The 19745-nt window shown below is 49.4% G+C and overlaps 1 protein-coding gene across 9 annotated transcripts in view; it reads left to right on the forward strand.

The window, feature by feature from the left end:
* Positions 1-19745, forward strand: part of utrn (utrophin) — a 392537-nt gene that overhangs the window by 227192 nt on the left and 145600 nt on the right. Inside the window, exon 1 of one of the 9 annotated variants that reach the window (XM_046298693.1) lies at positions 17800-19361. The exons of the other annotated variants lie outside the window; for them this stretch is intronic. Within the exon in view, the coding sequence (XP_046154649.1) occupies positions 19311-19361 (51 nt within the window). The 5' untranslated portion in view covers positions 17800-19310. Of the gene's footprint in view, positions 1-17799; positions 19362-19745 lie in introns of those variants that run through there. 9 annotated transcript variants of the gene reach the window in all.

Raw genomic sequence — 19745 nt, forward strand, 5'->3', positions numbered from 1 at the left:
CAACAAGATACATTTTTTTTGCTGAAATGAGACTGTAAGAGATTAGTTGTTTTTGGGGGTTGGTTAATCCGTTTAGGGAATCAGACACTCCCAGGATTATCAGAAGCGGGTCTGGGTCTATTGAAGTCTCCAAAACTTCAGAGAGGATCCTAAAAATTCCACACCAATAACCATGCAAGCTAGAGCATAGGGCAAAGCAGTGGAGTAGTGTAACCTGCGCAGCCTAACATTTATCACACAATATCATATGCAGTTTTATTTTGGAATAGTGTAATCTGTGTAATACCTTGAATTGTATGAGACGATGTCTGGAGCTAATGGAGCATGTGTGGATGAGCTTAGTGACTTTCAACGTGGCACCATCATAGGATGCCACCTTTCCAACAAGTCACTTTGTCTACTTACTACCCTGCTAGAGCTGCCCCAGTCAACATTATGTGCTTTTATTGTGAAGTGGAAACGTCTAGGAGCAACAACGGCTCAGCCGCGAAGTGGTAGGCCACACAACCTCACAGAACTGGAGTGCTGGAGTGTGTAGCGCGCAGTAAAGGGGGACCAACTCCATATTAATGCCCATGATTTTGGAATGAGATGTTCAACGAGCAGGTGTCCAGATACTTATTGTCATGCAATGCATTTTCTGTAAAGGAAAAATATATTTGCACGTCTCTGATCACTCTATTGAAGCAACTTTCAATATAAAGTTTGACTCCTGTCAATACACAGCTGGACTCACCTGCTCCTGCTTTCTCCTGTTGTGCTGTTTACAAACAAACCCGTGACTGGCCCAGCTGTTCTGGGGAACTGCATATGCTTCATAATGTAAAATAATGTGACTGGTGAACGCGATCTGCTTTATCTCCTAAAGTATTGCACACGTTGACTGCAGGTATTTACTTAAAAAGCAGCTACAAATGTTAACATTTATTGAAAAACTTCAAAGGTATTGACGCTATTGAAAAACCATCCCTTGGCTATTTCCAAACAGCCCGGTATACAGTATATACGGTATACCGCCCAAGCCTACTGATGATGATAATGTTCATGATGATCATTATGTTCATGTGATGTGTTGTGGTTGTGTTTTGGTCGGAACATTGTCATGCCGTTCATCATCTCTCCGTGGAAAATGTGTATTTTCCAGGGATTCCGACAGCTTTCCATGGAATGTTTTATGTGCGCTATTGGACACGCCTGTTCCCACTCTACCTGGTGGTTATTTATGCATCTGTTTTCCACAGTTTTGCTATTAATAAACCCATGTTGTAACACGGCTAGATCCCTACTCCTCTGGAATCCCCCCCCCCGCTCTCTCTGTTTCTGACCGCAGGCCATGGCCATCTGCTGTTTAAATAACTAGATTCACCTGCTGTTTGTCACCTGGGGGTATGTGGGTGTGTGCCTTCATATTTGTGTGTGTGTGTGTTTCTGTGTGTGTGAGTGTTACAACAATTTGTGAGCATGTCTGTTTCTTTGTCTATGCTCTCATGTCCTTCCCTTAAAACTCTCAACCCACGTCTCCCCCTGACATTTACAGGACCATAATTTGATGCAGGCTAGTCCATAACTCCACATGACCAGTTCCCCAGTCCTGACTCATAGAATACCCTGGGCCTGTTAACAGGTGTCTTTACTAACGATACATGCTAATTGATCCAGTTACATAACTTTTCCAATTCTCACATTTTCCCAGCATGCATTGCAGGAGGTGTACTCTTGCCTTAATTGTGTTAACATTGCAACCACCCGTGACCCAGGCGACATATGTTACGTATCACAACCAATCACGTTTTCCAGGGCTGTTTTCCTCCTGTGGGAGAGAGAGACCACCTAGGCTGTAGCTGAACCCCCTGAGGTTATAAACTCCTCAAATACCTCTCTGCTAGAACTGTTGGGCTGGAGGTAAACAGGAACTGAGACTGGAGCTGAACGACAGAGAGAGGAAGTGGGAGAGGGAACTAGGCAGCCTTAGCTTTGAAGGTGGCTGGGTTTGAGTTGAGAGCATTGAAGTCCCATATGGGAGAGGAATAGTATGGAGGGTATAGGGGGAGCATCTGTGTGTATATATGGTATACAGCAGGTATTCACAATGCCGTCGGGGGTACGCCAAATAAAAGTGTGATTCACTTTTTTAAATAAAATCTATGTATATATAATTTTTTTCTTCACATTTTCAAACAGTCCATTTATATTTTTCAACGGGGCCATACATTTGGATGAGGTTTTTTTTCTCGCCTGAGTAGCCTCGTTTCACTGCCAAAAATAAAATGAATCCATCTGGTGTTCAGTGAAATAACACCATGTCAAATACAGGTAGCCTAGTCCAATAATTAACATCCAATCACGTTAACCGTTACTCTCTCGCAGGAAACCTTCACTCTTGCGCAGACATTTAGAAATGAAACGTGACAATTTGAAAAATAAGCCACGGGAGTTTGTTAAGCGCGAATAAAGACGACTTTTGAGTAGTAAGACATGTATAAAAGCAACAGATACCATTAATAAGAAGGTGCTAGAAGTGTCTTATGGTGAGCTACTGAGTGGCTAGGACAGGCAAGCCCCATACTATTGTGGCGGACTAAATTCTTCCTGGGACAATGCTGGGGGAAAAGGACAAAACAAAACTATACAGACAATGTCTTCATCAAACAACACTGTTTCACGATGCATCAGTGACTTGGCAGGAGCTGTTTTGAAACAATTACTGCTTCTCCTACAAGCCAGTGAATTCTATTTGTTACAGCTGGATGAGTCAACAGACGTGTTGGGCCTGGCACAGCTCCTGGTATATGTCCGTTACATTTATTGGGGGTCAATTAAGGAAGACATCCTCTTCTGCAAACCAGGACAACAGGAGAGGATATTTTTAAACTACTGGACAGCTTTGTGACATCAAATGGACTTTGGTGGTTGATGTGTTGGTATCTGTACTGATGGCGCAAAAGCCATGACAGGGAGACATAGTGGAGTGGTAACACGTGCAAGCAGTTTCTCCCGACGCCACTTGGGTACATTGCAGCATCCACCGAGAGGCTCTTTCTGCCAAGGGAATGTCTGACAGCTAGAAAGACGTTTTTTTGACACTACAGTGAAAATGGTTAACTTTGTTAAAGCAAGGCCCCTGAACTCTCGCGTATTTTCTGCACTATGCAATGATATGGGCAGAGACCATGTAACGCTTTTACAACATACAGAAGTGTGCTGGTTATCAAGGGGCAAAGTATTGACACATTTTTTTGAATTGAGAGACAGTCTTAAAGTTTTCTTTACTGACCATCAATTTTACTTGTCTGACTGCTTGATGATTTCTCACACAACTGGTCTATCTGGGTGATGTTTTTTCTCGCCTGAATGATCTGAATCTAGGATTACAGGAGGATTACTCTCCTCAACTATATTCAATGTGCTGGACAAAATTGAGGTTATGGTTAAGAAGTTTGAGCTCTTTTCTGTTGCATTAACAAAGACAACACACATGTCTTTCCATCATTGTATGATTTGTTTGTGTGCAAATGAACTCAAGCTTATGGACAATGTCAAATGTGATATAGCGAAGCACCTGAGTGAGCTGGGTGCGCAATTACGCAGGTACTTTCCCGAAACAGATGACACAAACAACTGGATTTGTTATCCCTTTCATGCCCTGCCTCCAGTCCACTTACCCATATCTGAACAAGAGAGCCTCATCAAAATTGAAACAAGTGGTTCTGTGAAAATTAAATTTTATCAGAAGCCACTGCCTGATTTCTGGATTGGGCTGCACTCAGAGTATCCTGCCTTGGCAAATTGCCCTGTTAAGACACTGGTGCCCTTCGCAACCACGTACCTATGTGAGAGTGGATTCTCGGCCCTCACTAGCATGAAAACTAAATACAGGCACAGACTGTGTGTGGAAAATGATCCTTTCAAGCACACCCTTCTCATTAACCTGTGGTGAGTTATTCACAATTTGATGAACAAATAAGGTTTTATATGTAAGATGGTTAAGTAGAGCAATATAATTTATTATTATGATATTGTTTGTGCCCTGGTCCTGTAAGATGTATCATATAGTGTGTGTGTGGCAAGCTTACAATGAAGGCAAAAAACAACATTTGAGAGTGCGCTGACCCTGGTGCTAGAGGGGGTACCCAGCTGGTTGAACGTTTGAAGGGGTACGGGACTATAAAGAGTTTGGGAACCACTGGTATAGAGTATACTCTTAATATGTGTCTGTGTATCACATCTGCAAATGAGCCCCAACTCACTAAATGAGCCGTAACACAACAGACCTTTAGCTGGTGCTGCTTGTGTGTGTTCCCACCACATGCTTGTGTGGACACTGTCTAGCTGAGGACGTCAACATTTCACCTGTCGTAAGTGCATATCCCAAATGTCTACTAAAGCACCAAGCCACCACAACGCTCCACCATAATCAATAGCTGATTATCAGTGTGGATTATCAGTCAGCAACAGCGCGTGGGACCACAGGTCCAAATCAATTTCAATTTCCCTATTAAAGACACCCTGGATGTACTCAGACACATCTCACCCTGGGGAGAGTTTGCGTTAGGCTGTCCAGCCACACAGAGACTGTAGATTCATGGCTCATTCTGTGGTTGGTTGATTGACCCTTAGGACATTGTTAGAGATTGGCTCCATGACCACTGGCGCCTATTGTCTTTTATAATGGCCCTATTGCCGTGGCGTTGTAGGTTGTCTGCTGTCGGTGATGTAATCTGACCATAGAAGAAGACGGAATAGCTCCATTCAGTGCTGGATTGGGTTTTAGGTTCTGAGAGTTGTTGGACATGTATTTTCTCTTAAATGACTGTTTTTATTCATGCGATGACATCTCACACATTGATTGTCAGGGTCCCAATTCTTTGTTTTGTCTGGTTGTGCAAGGCAGCTTGTTTGAGATATTGAATGTTAAATGTACAGGTAATTGTAATTTACACAATACTGTAATTTGCTGAAGAAATCTCATGCATCTGCCTGGGTCTGCCAGATGTCCATGATGCAACCAATGCATTTCTCTCCAATGTGCTTAGTTACTGCTGCAACTATGTCAATGCAGTCCATCAATCTGTCTGATCTCTTAAGGATTCACCATTCATCCATTCATCCACCTTCTACCAGTTGTTATTAATGTGTAGCTCTGTGAAGGAAGACAGAGCTGAGTGTCTGTTAGCCTGTTGTTATTCATATGTAGCTCTGTGAAGGAAGACAGAGCTGAGTGTCTGTTAGCCTGTTGTTATTCATATGTAGCTCTGTGAAGGAAGACAGAGCTGAGTGTCTGTTAGCCTGTTGTTATTCATATGTAGCTCTGTGAAGGAAGACAGAGCTGAGTGTGTGTTAGCCTGTTGTTATTAATGTGTAGCTCTGTGAAGGAAGACAGAGCTGAGTGTGTGTTAGCCTGTTGTTATTAATGTGTAGCTCTGTGAAGGAAGACAGAGCTGAGTGTGTGTTAGCCTGTTGTTATTAATGTGTAGCTCTTTGAAGGAAGACAGAGCTGAGTGTGTGTTAGCCTGTTGTTATTCATATGTATCTCTGTGAAGGAAGACAGAGCTGAGTGTGTGTTAGCCTGTTGTTATTAATGTGTAGCTCTGTGAAGGAAGACAGAGCTGAGTGTGTGTTAGCCTGTTGTTATTCATATGTAACTCTGTGAAGGAAGACAGAGCTGAGTGTGTGTTAGCCTGTTGTTATTCATATGTATCTCTATGAAGGAAGACAGAGCTGAGTGTGTGTTAGCCTGTTGTTATTCATATGTAACTCTGTGAAGGAAGACAGAGCTGAGTGTGTGTTAGCCTGTTGTTATTCATATGTGACTCTGTGAAGGAAGACAGAGCTGAGTGTGTGTTAGCCTGTTGTTATTCATATGTATCTCTGTGAAGGAAGACAGAGCTGAGTGTGTGTTAGCCTGTTGTTATTCATATGTAGCTCTGTGAAGGAAGACAGAGCTGAGTGTGTGTTAGCCTGTTGTTATTCATATGTATCTCTGTGAAGGAAGACAGAGCTGAGTGTGTGCTAGCCTGTTGTTATTCATATGTATCTCTGTGAAGGAAGACAGAGCTGAGTGTGTGTTAGTCTGTTGTTATTCATATGTATCTCTGTGAAGGAAGACAGAGCTGAGTGTGTGCTAGCCTGTTGTTATTCATATGTATCTCTGTGAAGGAAGACAGAGCTGAGTGTGTGTTAGCCTGTTGTTATTCATATGTAACTCTGTGAAGGAAGACAGAGCTGAGTGTGTGTTAGCCTGTTGTTATTCATATGTAACTCTGTGAAGGAAGACAGAGCTGAGTGTGTGTTAGCCTGTTGTTATTCATATGTATCTCTATGAAGGAAGACAGAGCTGAGTGTGTGTTAGCCTGTTGTTATTCATATGTAACTCTGTGAAGGAAGACAGAGCTGAGTGTGTGTTAGCCTGTTGTTATTCATATGTGACTCTGTGAAGGAAGACAGAGCTGAGTGTGTGTTAGCCTGTTGTTATTCATATGTAGCTCTGTGAAGGAAGACAGAGCTGAGTGTGTGTTAGCCTGTTGTTATTCATATGTATCTCTGTGAAGGAAGACAGAGCTGAGTGTGTGCTAGCCTGTTGTTATTCATATGTATCTCTGTGAAGGAAGACAGAGCTGAGTGTGTGTTAGCCTGTTGTTATTCATATGTAACTCTGTGAAGGAAGACAGAGCTGAGTGTGTGCTAGCCTGTTGTTATTCATATGTGACTCTGTGAAGGAAGACAGAGCTGAGTGTGTGTTAGCCTGTTGTTATTCATATGTAACTCTGTGAAGGAAGACAGAGCTGAGTGTGTGTTAGCCTGTTGAAACTGGTGCCTTTCTATTCTGGTGCTCTTTCCTTGATTGATTTCTGTGCAGAGTATAGCTGTGTAACTTCCTCTGACACGCACGTGGGGCTGAGTCTTGCAGTCGAGGACACACACATACACATACACACACACAATCTCTCGTTTGCACACACACACACATCTCTCAACAGGGCGCTGTCCCTATAACAGGAAGTGGTGCTTTGGGAATAACCCTGGGCACAGGAAATGACCTCGTTGGAAGTGTCCTGGGGAGAGGCTGAGTGGGAATGAGTGGGGAATTCATGATTCCTCTTTCAGATAGCTGCTTCCTTCACGGCCTTCTGTACTGAATACACTACAGTCTGGCCTTGAGGTCCTCAGCTGTTCTTGTGGTGTGGTCTCTCTGTCTATGTGTGTTTTAGAGAGAGAGAAAGAGAGAGTGACTGGGAGAGAGAGAGAGAGACTGGGAGAGAGAAAGCTATCTAGGTCAGGAAGAAAGTCTGTCAGAGGGCAAAAGGGAAGAAAGTGAGAGAATTGAGAGAGACTGGGAGAGAGAGACGGAGAGAGAGAGAGACGGGGAGAGAGAGACGGGGAGAGAGAGAAAGACGGGGAGAGAGAAAGAGACGGGGAGACGAGAGAGAGAGAGACGGGGGAGAGAGAGAAAGACGGAGAGAGAGAGAGAAAAAGAGACGGAGAGAGAGAAAGACGGGGGGGGAGAGAAAGACGGGGGAGGAGAGAAAGACGGGGAGAGACGGGGAGAGAGAGAAAGAAGACTGGGAGAGACGACGAGAGAGAGAGAGAGAAGAGAGACGGGGAGAGAGAGAAAGACGGGGGAGAGAGAAAGAGGGGAGAGAGAGAGAAAGACGGGGGAGAGAGAAAGAAGGGACGGGGGGAGAGAGAAGACTGGGGAGAGACGAGAGACGGGGAGAGAGAGAGACGGGGAGAGAGAGAAAGACAGGGAGAGAGAAAGTTATCTAGGTCAGGAAGAAAGTCTGTCAGAGGGCAAAAGGGAAGAAAGTGAGATGATTGTTTTATTTGTTTTATTTAACCTTTTATTTATTTAACCTTTATTTAACTAGAGAGAAAGACTGAGAGAGAGACGGAGAGAGAGAAAGACGGGGAGAGAGAGACAGGAGAGAGAGAGACAGGAGAGAGAGACGGAGAGAGAGAGACAGGAGAGAGAGAGAGACGGAGAGAGAGAGAGACGGAGAGAGAGAGAGACGGAGAGAGAGAGACGGAGAGAGAGAGACGGAGAGACGGGGGAGAGAGAGAGACTGGGAGAGAGAGAGACTGGGAGAGAGAGAGACGGAGAGAGAGAGAGAGGGGGAGAGAGAGACGGGGAGAGAGAGAGACGGGGAGAGAGAGACTGGGAGAGAGACGGAGAGACGGGGAGAGAGAGAGACTGGGAGAGAGAGAGACGGGGAGAGAGAGAGACGGGGGAGAGAGAGACGGGGGAGAGAGAGACGGGGGAGAGAGAGACGGGGAGAGAGAGACGGGGAGAGAGAGACGACGAGAGAGAGAGAGACGGGGAGAGAGAGAGAGAGAGACGGGGAGAGAGAGAGAGAGAGACGGGGAGAGAGAGAGAGACGGGGAGAGAGAGACGGAGAGAGAGAAAGACTGGGAGAGAGAGAGAAAGACTGGGAGAGAGAGAAAGACTGGGAGAGAGAGAAAGACTGGGAGAGAGAGAAAGACTGAGAGAGAGAAAGACTGGGAGAGAGAGAGACGGAGAGAGAGAGAGACGGAGAGAGAGACGGAGAGAGAGAGAGAGAGAGAGACGGAGAGAGAGAGAGGAGAGAGACAGGAGAGAGAGAGACGGAGAGAGAGAGAGACGGAGAGAGAGGAGAGAGAGGAGACTGGGAGAGAGACAGGAGAGAGAGAGACGGGGAGAGAGAGACGGGGAGAGAGAGACGGGGGAGAGAGACGGGGAGAGAAACGGGAGAGAGAGAGACGGGGAGAGAGAGAGACGGAGAGAGAGAGACGGGGAGAGAGAGAGAGACAGGGAGAGAGAGAGAGACGGGGAGAGAGAGACGGAGAGAGAGAAAGACGGGGAGAGAAAGACTGGGAGAGAGAAAGACTGGGAGAGAGAGAAAGACTGGGAGAGAGAGAGACGGAGGAGAGAGACGGAGAGAGAGAGAGACGGGGAGAGAGAGACGGGGAGAGAGAGAGACGACGGGAGAGAGAGAGACGGGGGAGAGAGAGACGGGGGGAGAGAGAGAGACGGGGGAGAGAGAGAGAGACGGAGAGAGAGAGACGGGAGAGAGAGAGAGAGAGAGAGAGACGAGAGAGAGAGAGAGAGAGAGAGAGACGGGGAGAGAGAGAGAGAGAGACGGGGAGAGAGAGACGGGGAGAGAGAGACGGAGGAGAGAGAGACGGGGAAAGACTGGGAGAGAAAGACTGGGAGAGAGATAGACGGAGAGAGAGAGAGGAGAGAGACGGAGAGAGAGAGAGACGAGAGAGAGAGAGAGACTGAGAGAGAGACGGGGAGAGAGAGAGAGAGAGAGAAGGAGAGAGAGAGAGACGGAGAGAGAGAGAGACAGGAGAGAGAGAGAGACGGAGAGAGAGAGACGGAGAGAGAGAGAGACGGAGAGACTGGGAGAGAGAGAAAGACTGGGAGAGAGAGAGACTGGGAGAGACTGGAGAGAGAGAGACTGGAGAGAAAGACTGGGAGAGAGAGAGACGGAGAGAGAGAGACGGAGAGAGAGAGAGGGAGAGAGAGAGGGGAGAGAGAGACGGGGAGAGAGAGACGGGGAGAAGAGAGAGGGGAGAGAGAGAGACGGAGAGAGAGAGAGACGGAGAGAGCGAGAGAGGACGGGGAGAGAGAGAGAGACAGGAGAGAGAGAGACGGGAGAGAGGAGAGAGAGAAAGACGGGGAGAGAAAGACTGGGAGAGAGAGAAAGACTGGAGAGAGAAAGACTGGGAGAGAGAGAGACTGGGAGAGAGAGAGAGAGACAGGGGGAGAGAGAGGGGAGACGGGGAGAGAGAGACGGGGGAGAGAGAGAGACGGGGAGAGAGAGAGAGACGGAGAGAGAGAGAGAGACGGGAGAGAGAGAGAGAGAGAGACGGGGAGAGAGAGAGAGAGAGACGGGGAGACGACGGAGAGAGAGAGAGAGAGAGACGGGGAGAGAGAGAGAGAGAGAGAGAAAGACGGGGAAAGACTGGGAGAGAGAGAAAGACTGGGAGAGAGATAGACGGAGAGAGAGAGAGACGGAGAGAGAGAGACGGAGAGAGAGAGAGGAGAGAGAGAGACGGGAGAGAGAGAGAAAGAGAGAGAGACAGGAGAGAGAGAGACAGGAGAGAGAGACGGGAGAGAGAGAGAGAGAGAGAGACGGAGAGAGAGAGAGACGGAGAGAGAGAGAGACGGAGAGAGAGAGAGACGGAGAGAGAGAGACGAGACGGAGAGAGACGGAGAGACGGGGAGAGAGAGAGACTGGAGAGAGAGACTGGGAGAGAGAGAGACGGGAGAGAGAGAGAGACGGGGGAGAGAGAGAGACGGGGGAGAGAGAGAGACGGGGAGAGAGAGACGGGGGAGAGAGAGACGGGGAGAGAGAGAGACGGAGAGACGGGGAGAGAGAGAGACTGGGAGAGAGAGACGGGAGAGAGAGAGACGGGGGGAGAGAGAGACGGGGGAGAGAGACGGGGGGAGAGAGAGGGGAGAGAGAGAGACGGGGAGAGAGAGACGGAGAGAGAGAGAGAGACGGGGAGAGAGAGAGAGAGACGGGGAGAGAGAGAGAGAGAGAGAGAAAGACGGGAGAGAGAGAAAGACTGGGAGAGAGAGAAAGACTGGGGAGAGAGAGACGAGAGAGAGACGGAGAGAGAGAGAGAGACGGAGAGAGAGAGAGACGGAGAGAGAGAGACGAGAGAGAGAGACAGGAGAGAGAGAGAGACAGGAGAGAGAGAGACGGAGAGAGAGAGAGGAGACGGGAGAGAGAGAGACTGGGAGAGAGAGACAGGAGAGAGAGAGAAAGAGAGAGACGGGGGGAGAGAGACGGGGGAGAGAGAGACGGGGAGAAAGAGAGACGGGGAGAGAGAGACGGGGGGAGAGAGAGAGACGGAGAGAGCGAGAGACGGGGGAGAGAGAGAGAGACGGAGAGGGGAGAGAAAGACTGGGAGAGACTGGGAGGAGAGAAAGACTGGGAGAGAGGGACGAGAGAGAGACGGAGAGAGAGAGAGACGGAGAGAGAGAGAGACAGGAGAGAGAGAGAGACGGGGAGAGAGAGAGACGGGAGAGAGAGAGACGGGGGGAGAGACGGGGGGAGAGAGAGAGACGGGGAGAGAGAGAGAGACGGAGGAGAGAGAGAGAGACGGGGAGAGAGAGAGAGAGAGAGAGAGAGAGACGGGGAGAGAGAGAGAGACGGGGAGAGACGGGGAGAGAGAGAGAGAGAGACGGGGAGAGAGAGACGGGGAGAGAGAGAGAGACAGGAGAGAGAGAGACAGGAGAGAGAGACGGAGAGAGAGAGACAGAGAGAGAGAGACAGGAGAGAGAGAGAGGAGAGAGAGAGACGGAGAGAGAGAGAGACGGAGAGAGAGACGGACGGAGAGAGAGAGAGACGGAGAGACGGGAGAGAGAGAGACTGGGAGAGAGAGACTGGGAGAGAGAGACGGGGAGAGAGAGAGACGGGAGAGAGAGAGACGGGGGAGAGAGAGACTGGGAGAGAGAGAGACGGGGGAGAGAGAGACGGGGAGAGAGAGAGACGGGGAGAGAGAGAGAGAGAGAGAGAGACGGGGAGAGAGAGAGAGAGAGACGGGGAGAGAGAGAGAGAGAGACGGAGAGAGAGACGGAGAGAGAGAAAGACTGGGAGAGAGAGAGAAAGACTGGGAGAGAGAGAAAGACTGGGAGAGAGAGAGAAAGACTGGGAGAGAGAGAAAGACTGGGAGAGAGAGAAAGACTGGGAGAGAGAGAGACGGAGAGAGAGAGAGACGGAGGAGAGAGAGAGACGGAGAGAGAGAGAGACGGAGAGAGAGAGAGACGGAGAGAGAGACAGGAGAGAGAGAGAGAGAGAGAGAGAGAGACGGAGAGAGAGAGAGACGGAGAGACGGGGGAGAGAGAGAGACTGGGAGAGAGAGACAGGGAGAGAGAGACGGGGAGAGAGAGACGGGGAGAGAGAGAGACGGGGGAGAGAGAGAGACGGGGAGAAAGAGAGACGGGGAGAGAGAGAGACGGGGAGAGGAGAGACGGGAGAGAGAGAGACGGGGAGAGAGAGAGAGAGAGACGGAGAGAGAGAAAGACGGGGAGAGAAAGACTGAGAGGAGAGAAAGACTGGGAGAGAGAGAAAGACTGGGAGAGAAAGACGGAGAGAGAGAGAGAGACGGAGAGAGAGAGAGAGACGGAGAGAGAGAGAGACAGGAGAGAGAGAGACGGGGAGAGAGAGAGACGGGGGAGAGAGAGAGACGGGGAGAGAGAGACTGGGAGAGAGAGAGACGGGGACGGGAGAGAGAGAGAGACGGGGAGAGAGAGACGGGGAGAGAGAGAGACGGAGAGAGAGAGACGGGGAGAGAGAGACGGGGAGAGACTGGAGAGAGAGAAAGACTGGGAGAGAGAGAAAGACTGGGAGAGAGATAGACGGAGAGAGAGAGAGACGAGAGAGAGAGAGACGACAGAGAGAGAGAGACGGAGAGAGAGAGAGAGGAGAGAGAGAGAGACTGAGAGAGAGAGACGGGGAGAGAGAGAGAGAGACAGGAGAGAGAGAGAGACGGAGAGAGAGAGAGAGACAGGAGAGAGAGAGAGACGGAGAGAGAGAGACGGAGAGAGAGAGAGACGACGGGGAGAGAGAGAGACGGGGAGAGAGACGGGAGAGAGAGAGACTGGGAGAGAGAGAGACTGGGGAGAGAGAGACGGGGAGGAGAGAGACGGGGAGAGAGAGAGACGGGGAGAGAGAGAGAGAGAGAGAGAGACGGGGAGAGAGAAAGACGGAGAGAGAGAGAGACGGAGAGACTGACGGAGAGAGCGAGAGACGGGAGAGAGAGAGAGAGACTGGGAGAGAGAGAGAGAGAGACGGGGAGAGAGAGAGAGAGAGACGGGAGAGAGAGAGAGACGGGGAGAGAGAGAGAGAGAGGAGAGAGACGGGGAGAGAGAGACGAGAGAGAAAGACGGGGAGAGAGAGAGATGGAGAGAGAGAAAGACTGGGAGAGAGAGAAAGACTGGGAGAGAGAGAGAGAGAGAAAGACTGGGAGAGAGAGAGACAGGAGAGAGAGAGAGAGGAGAGAGAGAGAGAGACGAGAGACGGGGAGAGAGAGACGGGGAGAGAGAGACGGGGAGAGAGAGAGAGACGGGGAGAGAGAGAGGGAGAGAGAGAGAGAGAGAGAGAGAGACGGGGAGAGAGAGAGAGACGGGGAGAGAGAGAGACGGGAGAGAGAGAGAGAGAGAGAGGAGAGAGAGAGAGAGACGAGAGGAGAGAGAGAGACGGGGAGAGAAAGACTGGGAGAGAGAAAGACTGGGAGAGAGAGAGACTGGGAGAGAGAGAGACGGAGAGAGAGAGAGACGGAGAGAGAGAGAGACGGAGAGAGAGAGAGACAGGAGAGAGAGAGAGACGGGGAGAGAGAGAGACGGGAGAGAGAGAGAGACGGGGGAGAGAGACGGGGAGAGAGAGAGACGGGAGAGAGAGAGAGACGGAGAGAGCGAGAGAGACGGGGAGAGAGAGAGAGAGAGAGACGGGGGAGAGAGAGAGAGAGACGGGGAGAGACGGGGAGAGAGAGAGAGAGAGAGAGACGGGGAGAGAGAGACGGGGAGAGAGAGACGGAGAGAGAGAAAGACGGGGAAAGACTGGGAGAGAGAGAAAGACTGGGAGAGAGATAGACGGAGAGAGAGAGAGACGGAGAGAGAGAGAGACGGAGAGAGAGAGAGACGGAGAGAGAGAGAGACTGAGAGAGAGAGACGGGGAGAGAGAGAGAGAGACAGGAGAGAGAGAGAGACGGAGAGAGAGAGAGACAGGAGAGAGAGAGAGACGGAGAGAGAGAGAGACGGAGAGAGAGAGAGACGGAGAGACGGGGAGAGAGAGAGACGGGGAGAGAGAGAGACGGGGAGAGAGAGAGACTGGGAGAGAGAGAGACTGGGAGAGAGAGAGACGGGGAGAGAGAGAGACGGGGAGAGAGAGAGACGGGGAGAGAGAGAGACGGGGAGAGAGAGAGAGACGGGGAGAGAGAGAGAGACGGGGAGAGAGAGAGAGACGGAGAGAGCGAGAGAGACGGAGAGAGAGAGAGAGACGGGGAGAGAGAGAGAGAGAGAGACGGGGGGAGAGAGAGAGAGAGAGAGACGGGGAGAGAGAGAGAGAGACGGGGAGAGAGAGAGAGAGAGAGACGGGGAGAGAGAGACGGAGAGAGAAAGACGGGGAGAGAGAGAGATGGAGAGAGAGAAAGACTGGGAGAGAGAGAAAGACTGGGAGAGAGAGAGACTGAGAGAGAGAAAGACTGGGAGAGAGAGAGAGACAGGAGAGAGAGAGAGAGAGAGAGAGAGAGAGAGACGGAGAGACGGGGAGAGAGAGAGACGGGGAGAGAGAGAGAGACGGGGAGAGAGAGAGAGACGGGGAGAGAGAGAGAGACGGGGAGAGAGAGAGAGACGGGGAGAGAGAGAGAGACGGGGAGAGAGAGAGAGACGGGGAGAGAGAGAGAGACGGGGAGAGAGAGAGAGACGGAGAGAGAGAGCGAGAGAGACGGAGAGAGAGAGCGAGAGAGACGGGGAGAGAGAGCGAGAGAGACGGGGAGAGAGAGCGAGAGAGACGGGGAGAGAGAGCGAGAGAGACGGGGAGAGAGAGCGAGAGAGACGGGGAGAGAGAGGAGAGAGACGGGGAGAGAGAGAGAGATGGGGAGAGAGAGAGAGACGGGGAGAGAGAAAGTTATCTAGGTCAGGAAGAAAGTCTGTCAGAGGGCAAAAGGGAAGAAAGTGAGAGAATTAAAAAAATATATATATATTTAACCTTTTTTTATTTAACCTTTTTTTATTTAACCTTTATTTAACTGTGAAAGTCAGTTAAGAACAAATTCTTATTTACAATGACGGCCTACCGGGGAACAGTTGGTTACCTGCCTTGTTCAGGGGCAGAATGGCAGATTTTTACGTTGTCAGTTTGGGGATTCGATCCAGATTTTTGGTTACTGGCCCAACGCTCTAACTACTAGGCTACCTGCAACCCCGAATGGTACACATGAGAGAGAGAGATGGAAAGGTAGAGAGAAGGATGGTGACCCTCGTTTGACTTGTTGTCTTAAGAATATCACAGTAGTGTTTACACAGTCAACCTTTTCAAGGCTTCTGTAAGCACAGAATAACCTTGCTAAGTTCTAGAATGTGTGAAGAATAATGTTTGTGCTCTCTCACTCTGACGACAGAACGCTCTACATTCCTACACACTCAACACTCACATTCCAGACATTATTACACTCAACTTCAGCTTGTTACTTCTCGGGAGAGAACCACATCGACTGTGGAGGACTGTAGGTCCTGTTGTGAAACACCTTGTTAAGTGAAGCTACACTCATTTTGAAAGCTTCCAGACATATTTCAATGTAGATCTGTCAGGAAACAACATATTTAACATGGACATGCTTAGTGATCAATCATAGGAGGTATTTGCGTGGTTTCTCGCAAAGCAGTATTTTACAGTCCAAACAGGATAGGGGGTGTTTGTTGTCCCTGCTGTAACTGATGCTGGGCTGTGTTAGCCCATAGCTCCACTCTGGCTCCTAGACGACTTATAAACACAGTTCTCACTCGCTCTCCTCCTTCACATACTCTCACTCTCTCCTCCCTTTACCATTCATCTCCCTCTTCCCTTGTTCTTTCTCTCTCTCTCCCCCTCTCTCGTTCTCTTGCCCCCCCTCCCCCACACACACACTCTCTCGGGTACTGTTGATCATTGAGGTTGATTTAGGTTTGAGCCCATCGGAGGGCAAAAGCAACTTTCCACATGCCAGGTGTGTGTGTCCACACTAACAGGTGTGTGTGTCCAGACTAACAGGTGTGTGTGTCCACACTAACAGGTGTGTGTGTCCAGACTAACAGGTGTGTGTGTCCACACTAACAGGTGTGTGTGTCCAGACTAACAGGTGTGTGTGTCCAGACTAACAGGTGTGTGTGTCCACACTAACAGGTGTGTGTGTCCACACTAACAGGTGTGTGTGTCCAGACTAACAGGTGTGTGTGTCCAGACTAACAGGTGTGTGTGTCCAGACTAACAGGTGTGTGTGTGTCCACACTAACAGGTGTGTGTGTCCACACTAACAGGTGTGTGTGTCCACACTAACAGGTGTGTGTGTCCAGACTAACAGGTGTGTGTGTCCAGACTAACAGGTGTCTGTGTCCACACTAACAGGTGTGTGTGTCCAGACTAACAGGTGTGTGTGTCCACACTAACAGGTGTGTGTGTCCACACTAACAGGTGTGTGTGTCCACACTAACAGGTGTGTGTGTCCACACTAACAGGTGTGTGTGTCCACACTAACAGGTGTGTGTGTCCACACTAACAGGTGTGTGTGCCTTTGTGTCTATCTTATGCTCCCTGTCCTTTACCTCCTGTCAGTGAGAGCAGGTGTTTAGATAAGCCTTAAGTGTCCTCACCGTAAGCTCTCTACCTCTACCCTTCTCTCTCTTTCTCTCTCTGTTTTCTCTCTCTTTCCTCTCCTCCATATGCCGTAGTTCCCATGGTTTTAGTGGGTGCGGATCAAATCCCAGATTTCCATTGAAACTCCTCAGCCCTCCGTTCCTCTCTGATCCAGCCAGGGAATTACAGGCAGATGTGCCTCAGTCTTCTAAGCCACACAGTATGGCCTCCCTCTATCTTTCATTCTCTCTCTCTTCCTCTCTCTCCCTCCATCTCTATCAGCTCTAGTCAATAGCTCTGCATCTTCCCTCTGTAATGGTCCTAATCCAATTAGCTGTAGTAATGTTGCCCAACTTTTACCTCCTGCTTCCTCAAAGCTGTGCTGTGTGTGTGTGTGTGTGTGTGTGTGTGTGTGTGTGTGTGTGTGTGTGTGTGTGTGTGTGTGTGTGTGTGTGTGTGTGTGTGTGTGTGTGTGTGTGTGTGTGTGTGTGTGTGTGTGTGTGTGTGTGTGTGTGTGTGTGTTTACCCCTGGTGTTTGCCTCTGTGTGAGTGTTTTTGTTGTTGTTTTACAGCCACTTAAAGACATGGGTTGTATCAAACCCCAGGGAAAGTCATAATCGCCCAACACATTCTCCCCCCTAAGGCTTCTTCCAGTGGATTTCCTCACAGTTGTTGTTGAAATTGTCTCGCTCGCATGTTGGACTTGCTAATTTCCCGCCATTTAATCGACTTGGACTTGCATCTCAAAAACACACAGGGCGCATATTCCTGTCTGCATACATAGTGCCTCATCAGAAGTGCTGTTACAGGGGAAAATGGCATATGTTAATATTTGTATTAAGTATAGCACACTTCAAAGGCTTCTCCTCATGAATATTCGGGGTTGTAATTATTGTTATTTTTTTCCCCCTTCGGCAGCCGCCTGATGTGTCTACATGTGATGCGCACACCGTATATCTGTTGGTAGTGCCTGTCTCTGTAGGCCTACACACAGAGCCAGGTATAGACCTAATGTATCTGTATGGTTGTAGTTTCAGAGATACCCCCCCCAGTCCCTTCTTTTCTCTTTTCTTTCTTTTCCTGTTCCTTCTCTCCATTCACGTGAGAGCCACATGTTTTCACCATCCCGACTCTGACAGGTAGAACGTTTTGCTAGTAAAGTGCTGCATTACTTAAACCTCTGACCCCTCTTTCTCTCCCTTCTCTCTTTCCACAACCCTCTCTCTTTTCTGCTTCCTCTTCCCCCTCTCTGGATTTGGGCATTTCTCTCTGTTCACATGTTACCTCCGCTACGTCTGCCCCTCTCTCCACCCCCCTTCCACCATTCTCTCTCTGTGTATCAGGCCTCAGGAAATGGGTGTGTGCTGAGTTCGTTTAGCGAGCGGAGTGGGACCTGTAAAGAGGGAGGGAGAGGAGAAAAGGAAGAGGAGGGGTGGAAAGGGAGGATGCTGATTAAAATAATGGAAAGAGCCGAGTCACTGGCCGGTGAAAAGGAGTGAAAGAGAGAACCGAGAGGAAGGGACGGATAGCAGATTAGAGGTAATGAAAACTGAGGGAGATAAAGAGAAAAAGTTGAACTCCAAAAGTTATACAAATCAGCGGGAAGAGAGAAGATAAAGACAAACTTCTACCATTTCCACCCTGCAAGGAGAACATACTGGACGGACTCCAGGATGTAGAGGCCAGCTTGCCAGACTCTTTCTCGGGATCATTACTCTGATCAGTGGCTTCTCTCCCTGGACACGTGACCTAGGGCTCCAGAGGGAAGGGGACATTCTTTCACTAACTGGCTCTGACTTGGCTGTGATTAGCAGGGTGTGAGAGAGGGAGTCCAGTCTGGGGTAGGGTGCTGGGGGCTGGTAGTAGAGCTACGACGGCATGCCCCTGTCTCGCTCACACAGTGTAAGAGTATGTGTAGGTGTGTGTGTGTTTCCTCTGCAGTGTGTTAGCATTGCCTTGTTGAAAGAGGAAGGAGAGGTCGGCAGACCGTGTGCCTCTGTGTTTCTTCCTTGTTCCTGCGGCAGGCCCAGAGGGCTTTTTTATCTGGGTAATTGAGAACAAACACTCGGCCCTACCCCGGGCTGGAGTGTAAACAGCTTCCTTAGTGACGAGAAGCAGTGGAGGAGGAAAGGGAAGAAGGGAAGGGAAAAAAACAAGAGGGAAGTTCAAGGAGAGGCTGGAATACTTCTTCAACCCTCAGCCCCTCAGACTTTCCACGTCAGTCTACAAACCTCTCTTGACAGGACTTGGATAGTTTCCTCCAGACCTCCACACCTGACCTCTGGAATTCTACCCCAGCTGAAGGACTTATTCCCCAGCCTATAGGCCTCAGGCAGCCTCTTACCTCCTACCTCCAGGAGCTCCAGCCTCAGCCCAGCTCTCGGGACGTCCAACCCCAGGCTTGAGGCATGACAGCGGGCTAGCCCTGACCCCCTTCTCAGCCTCTGTTCCATCAAAGAGGATGCTTCTACCATGTAGCCTAGTAGGGCGGAAGCACACACTGACACACACACACAGGCAACGAAGGGTGTGTGAAGTGTGTATGTCGCCGGGTTGGAAAGCACGAATTGGATTTTACCTTGTTTTGAGCACTGGATTTAATTGTATTTGGAGAACTGGATTCGACAATATTTGGATTGGATTTGACTGTGTTTTGAGTACTGACCTAGACTGTGTTTTGAGTACTGACCTTGACTGTGTTTTGAGTACTGACCTTGACTGTGTTTTGAGTACTGACCTAGACTGTGTTTTGAGTACTGACCTTGACTGTGTTTTGAGTACTGACCTTGACTGTGTTTTGAGTACTGACCTAGACTGTCTTTTGAATACTGACCTTGACTGTGTTTTGAGTACTGACCTTGACTGTGTTTTGAGAGCTGGTTTTGACCGTAACCACTGGAGGACTTTCCAAACCCGCGCGACACCTCGGTGCCCTTTGACCTTAGAGACGATGTAGAGGGGAGAGGGAGGAGACTAATCCTGGAGCCGAAGATGATTGGCTTGAACTTCAGCTTGCAGGAGCTGCTCAGAAAATTTGAAGAGGTAGATTTGAGCTCCCATTGAGACAAACTGAAAGGTTGTTTATTTTTGATGCCACAGATGAGAACCCAGCCTCATACTAAATCACTGTAGTCAAACACGTGAAGGTCAGCTCACCTGTTACTGTCAGCCAAAGACCTTCACTTCTCTTCTAGCTGGAGACTCTGCTGACATTTACTGTCTCTCCGTTCTCTCCCTCGCTCCCTCTGTCTATGTAGTATCAGGTGAAGAAGTCTGCTGAGTGAGTCTGAGGTTTATGAAGTATGAGGAGTAATTATTGAACTCATTAAAGCTTTTTATTGTGGTAGCAGCGTTATTACCCGTCCAGGGCGTGGAGGGGTACAGCCAGAGTCTGCAGGGGAACACGTAGGGAGACTGAGATTCTTA

The sequence above is a fragment of the Oncorhynchus gorbuscha genome, linkage group LG14, assembly GCF_021184085.1.
Source record: "Oncorhynchus gorbuscha isolate QuinsamMale2020 ecotype Even-year linkage group LG14, OgorEven_v1.0, whole genome shotgun sequence".
NCBI lineage: Eukaryota > Metazoa > Chordata > Actinopteri > Salmoniformes > Salmonidae > Oncorhynchus > Oncorhynchus gorbuscha.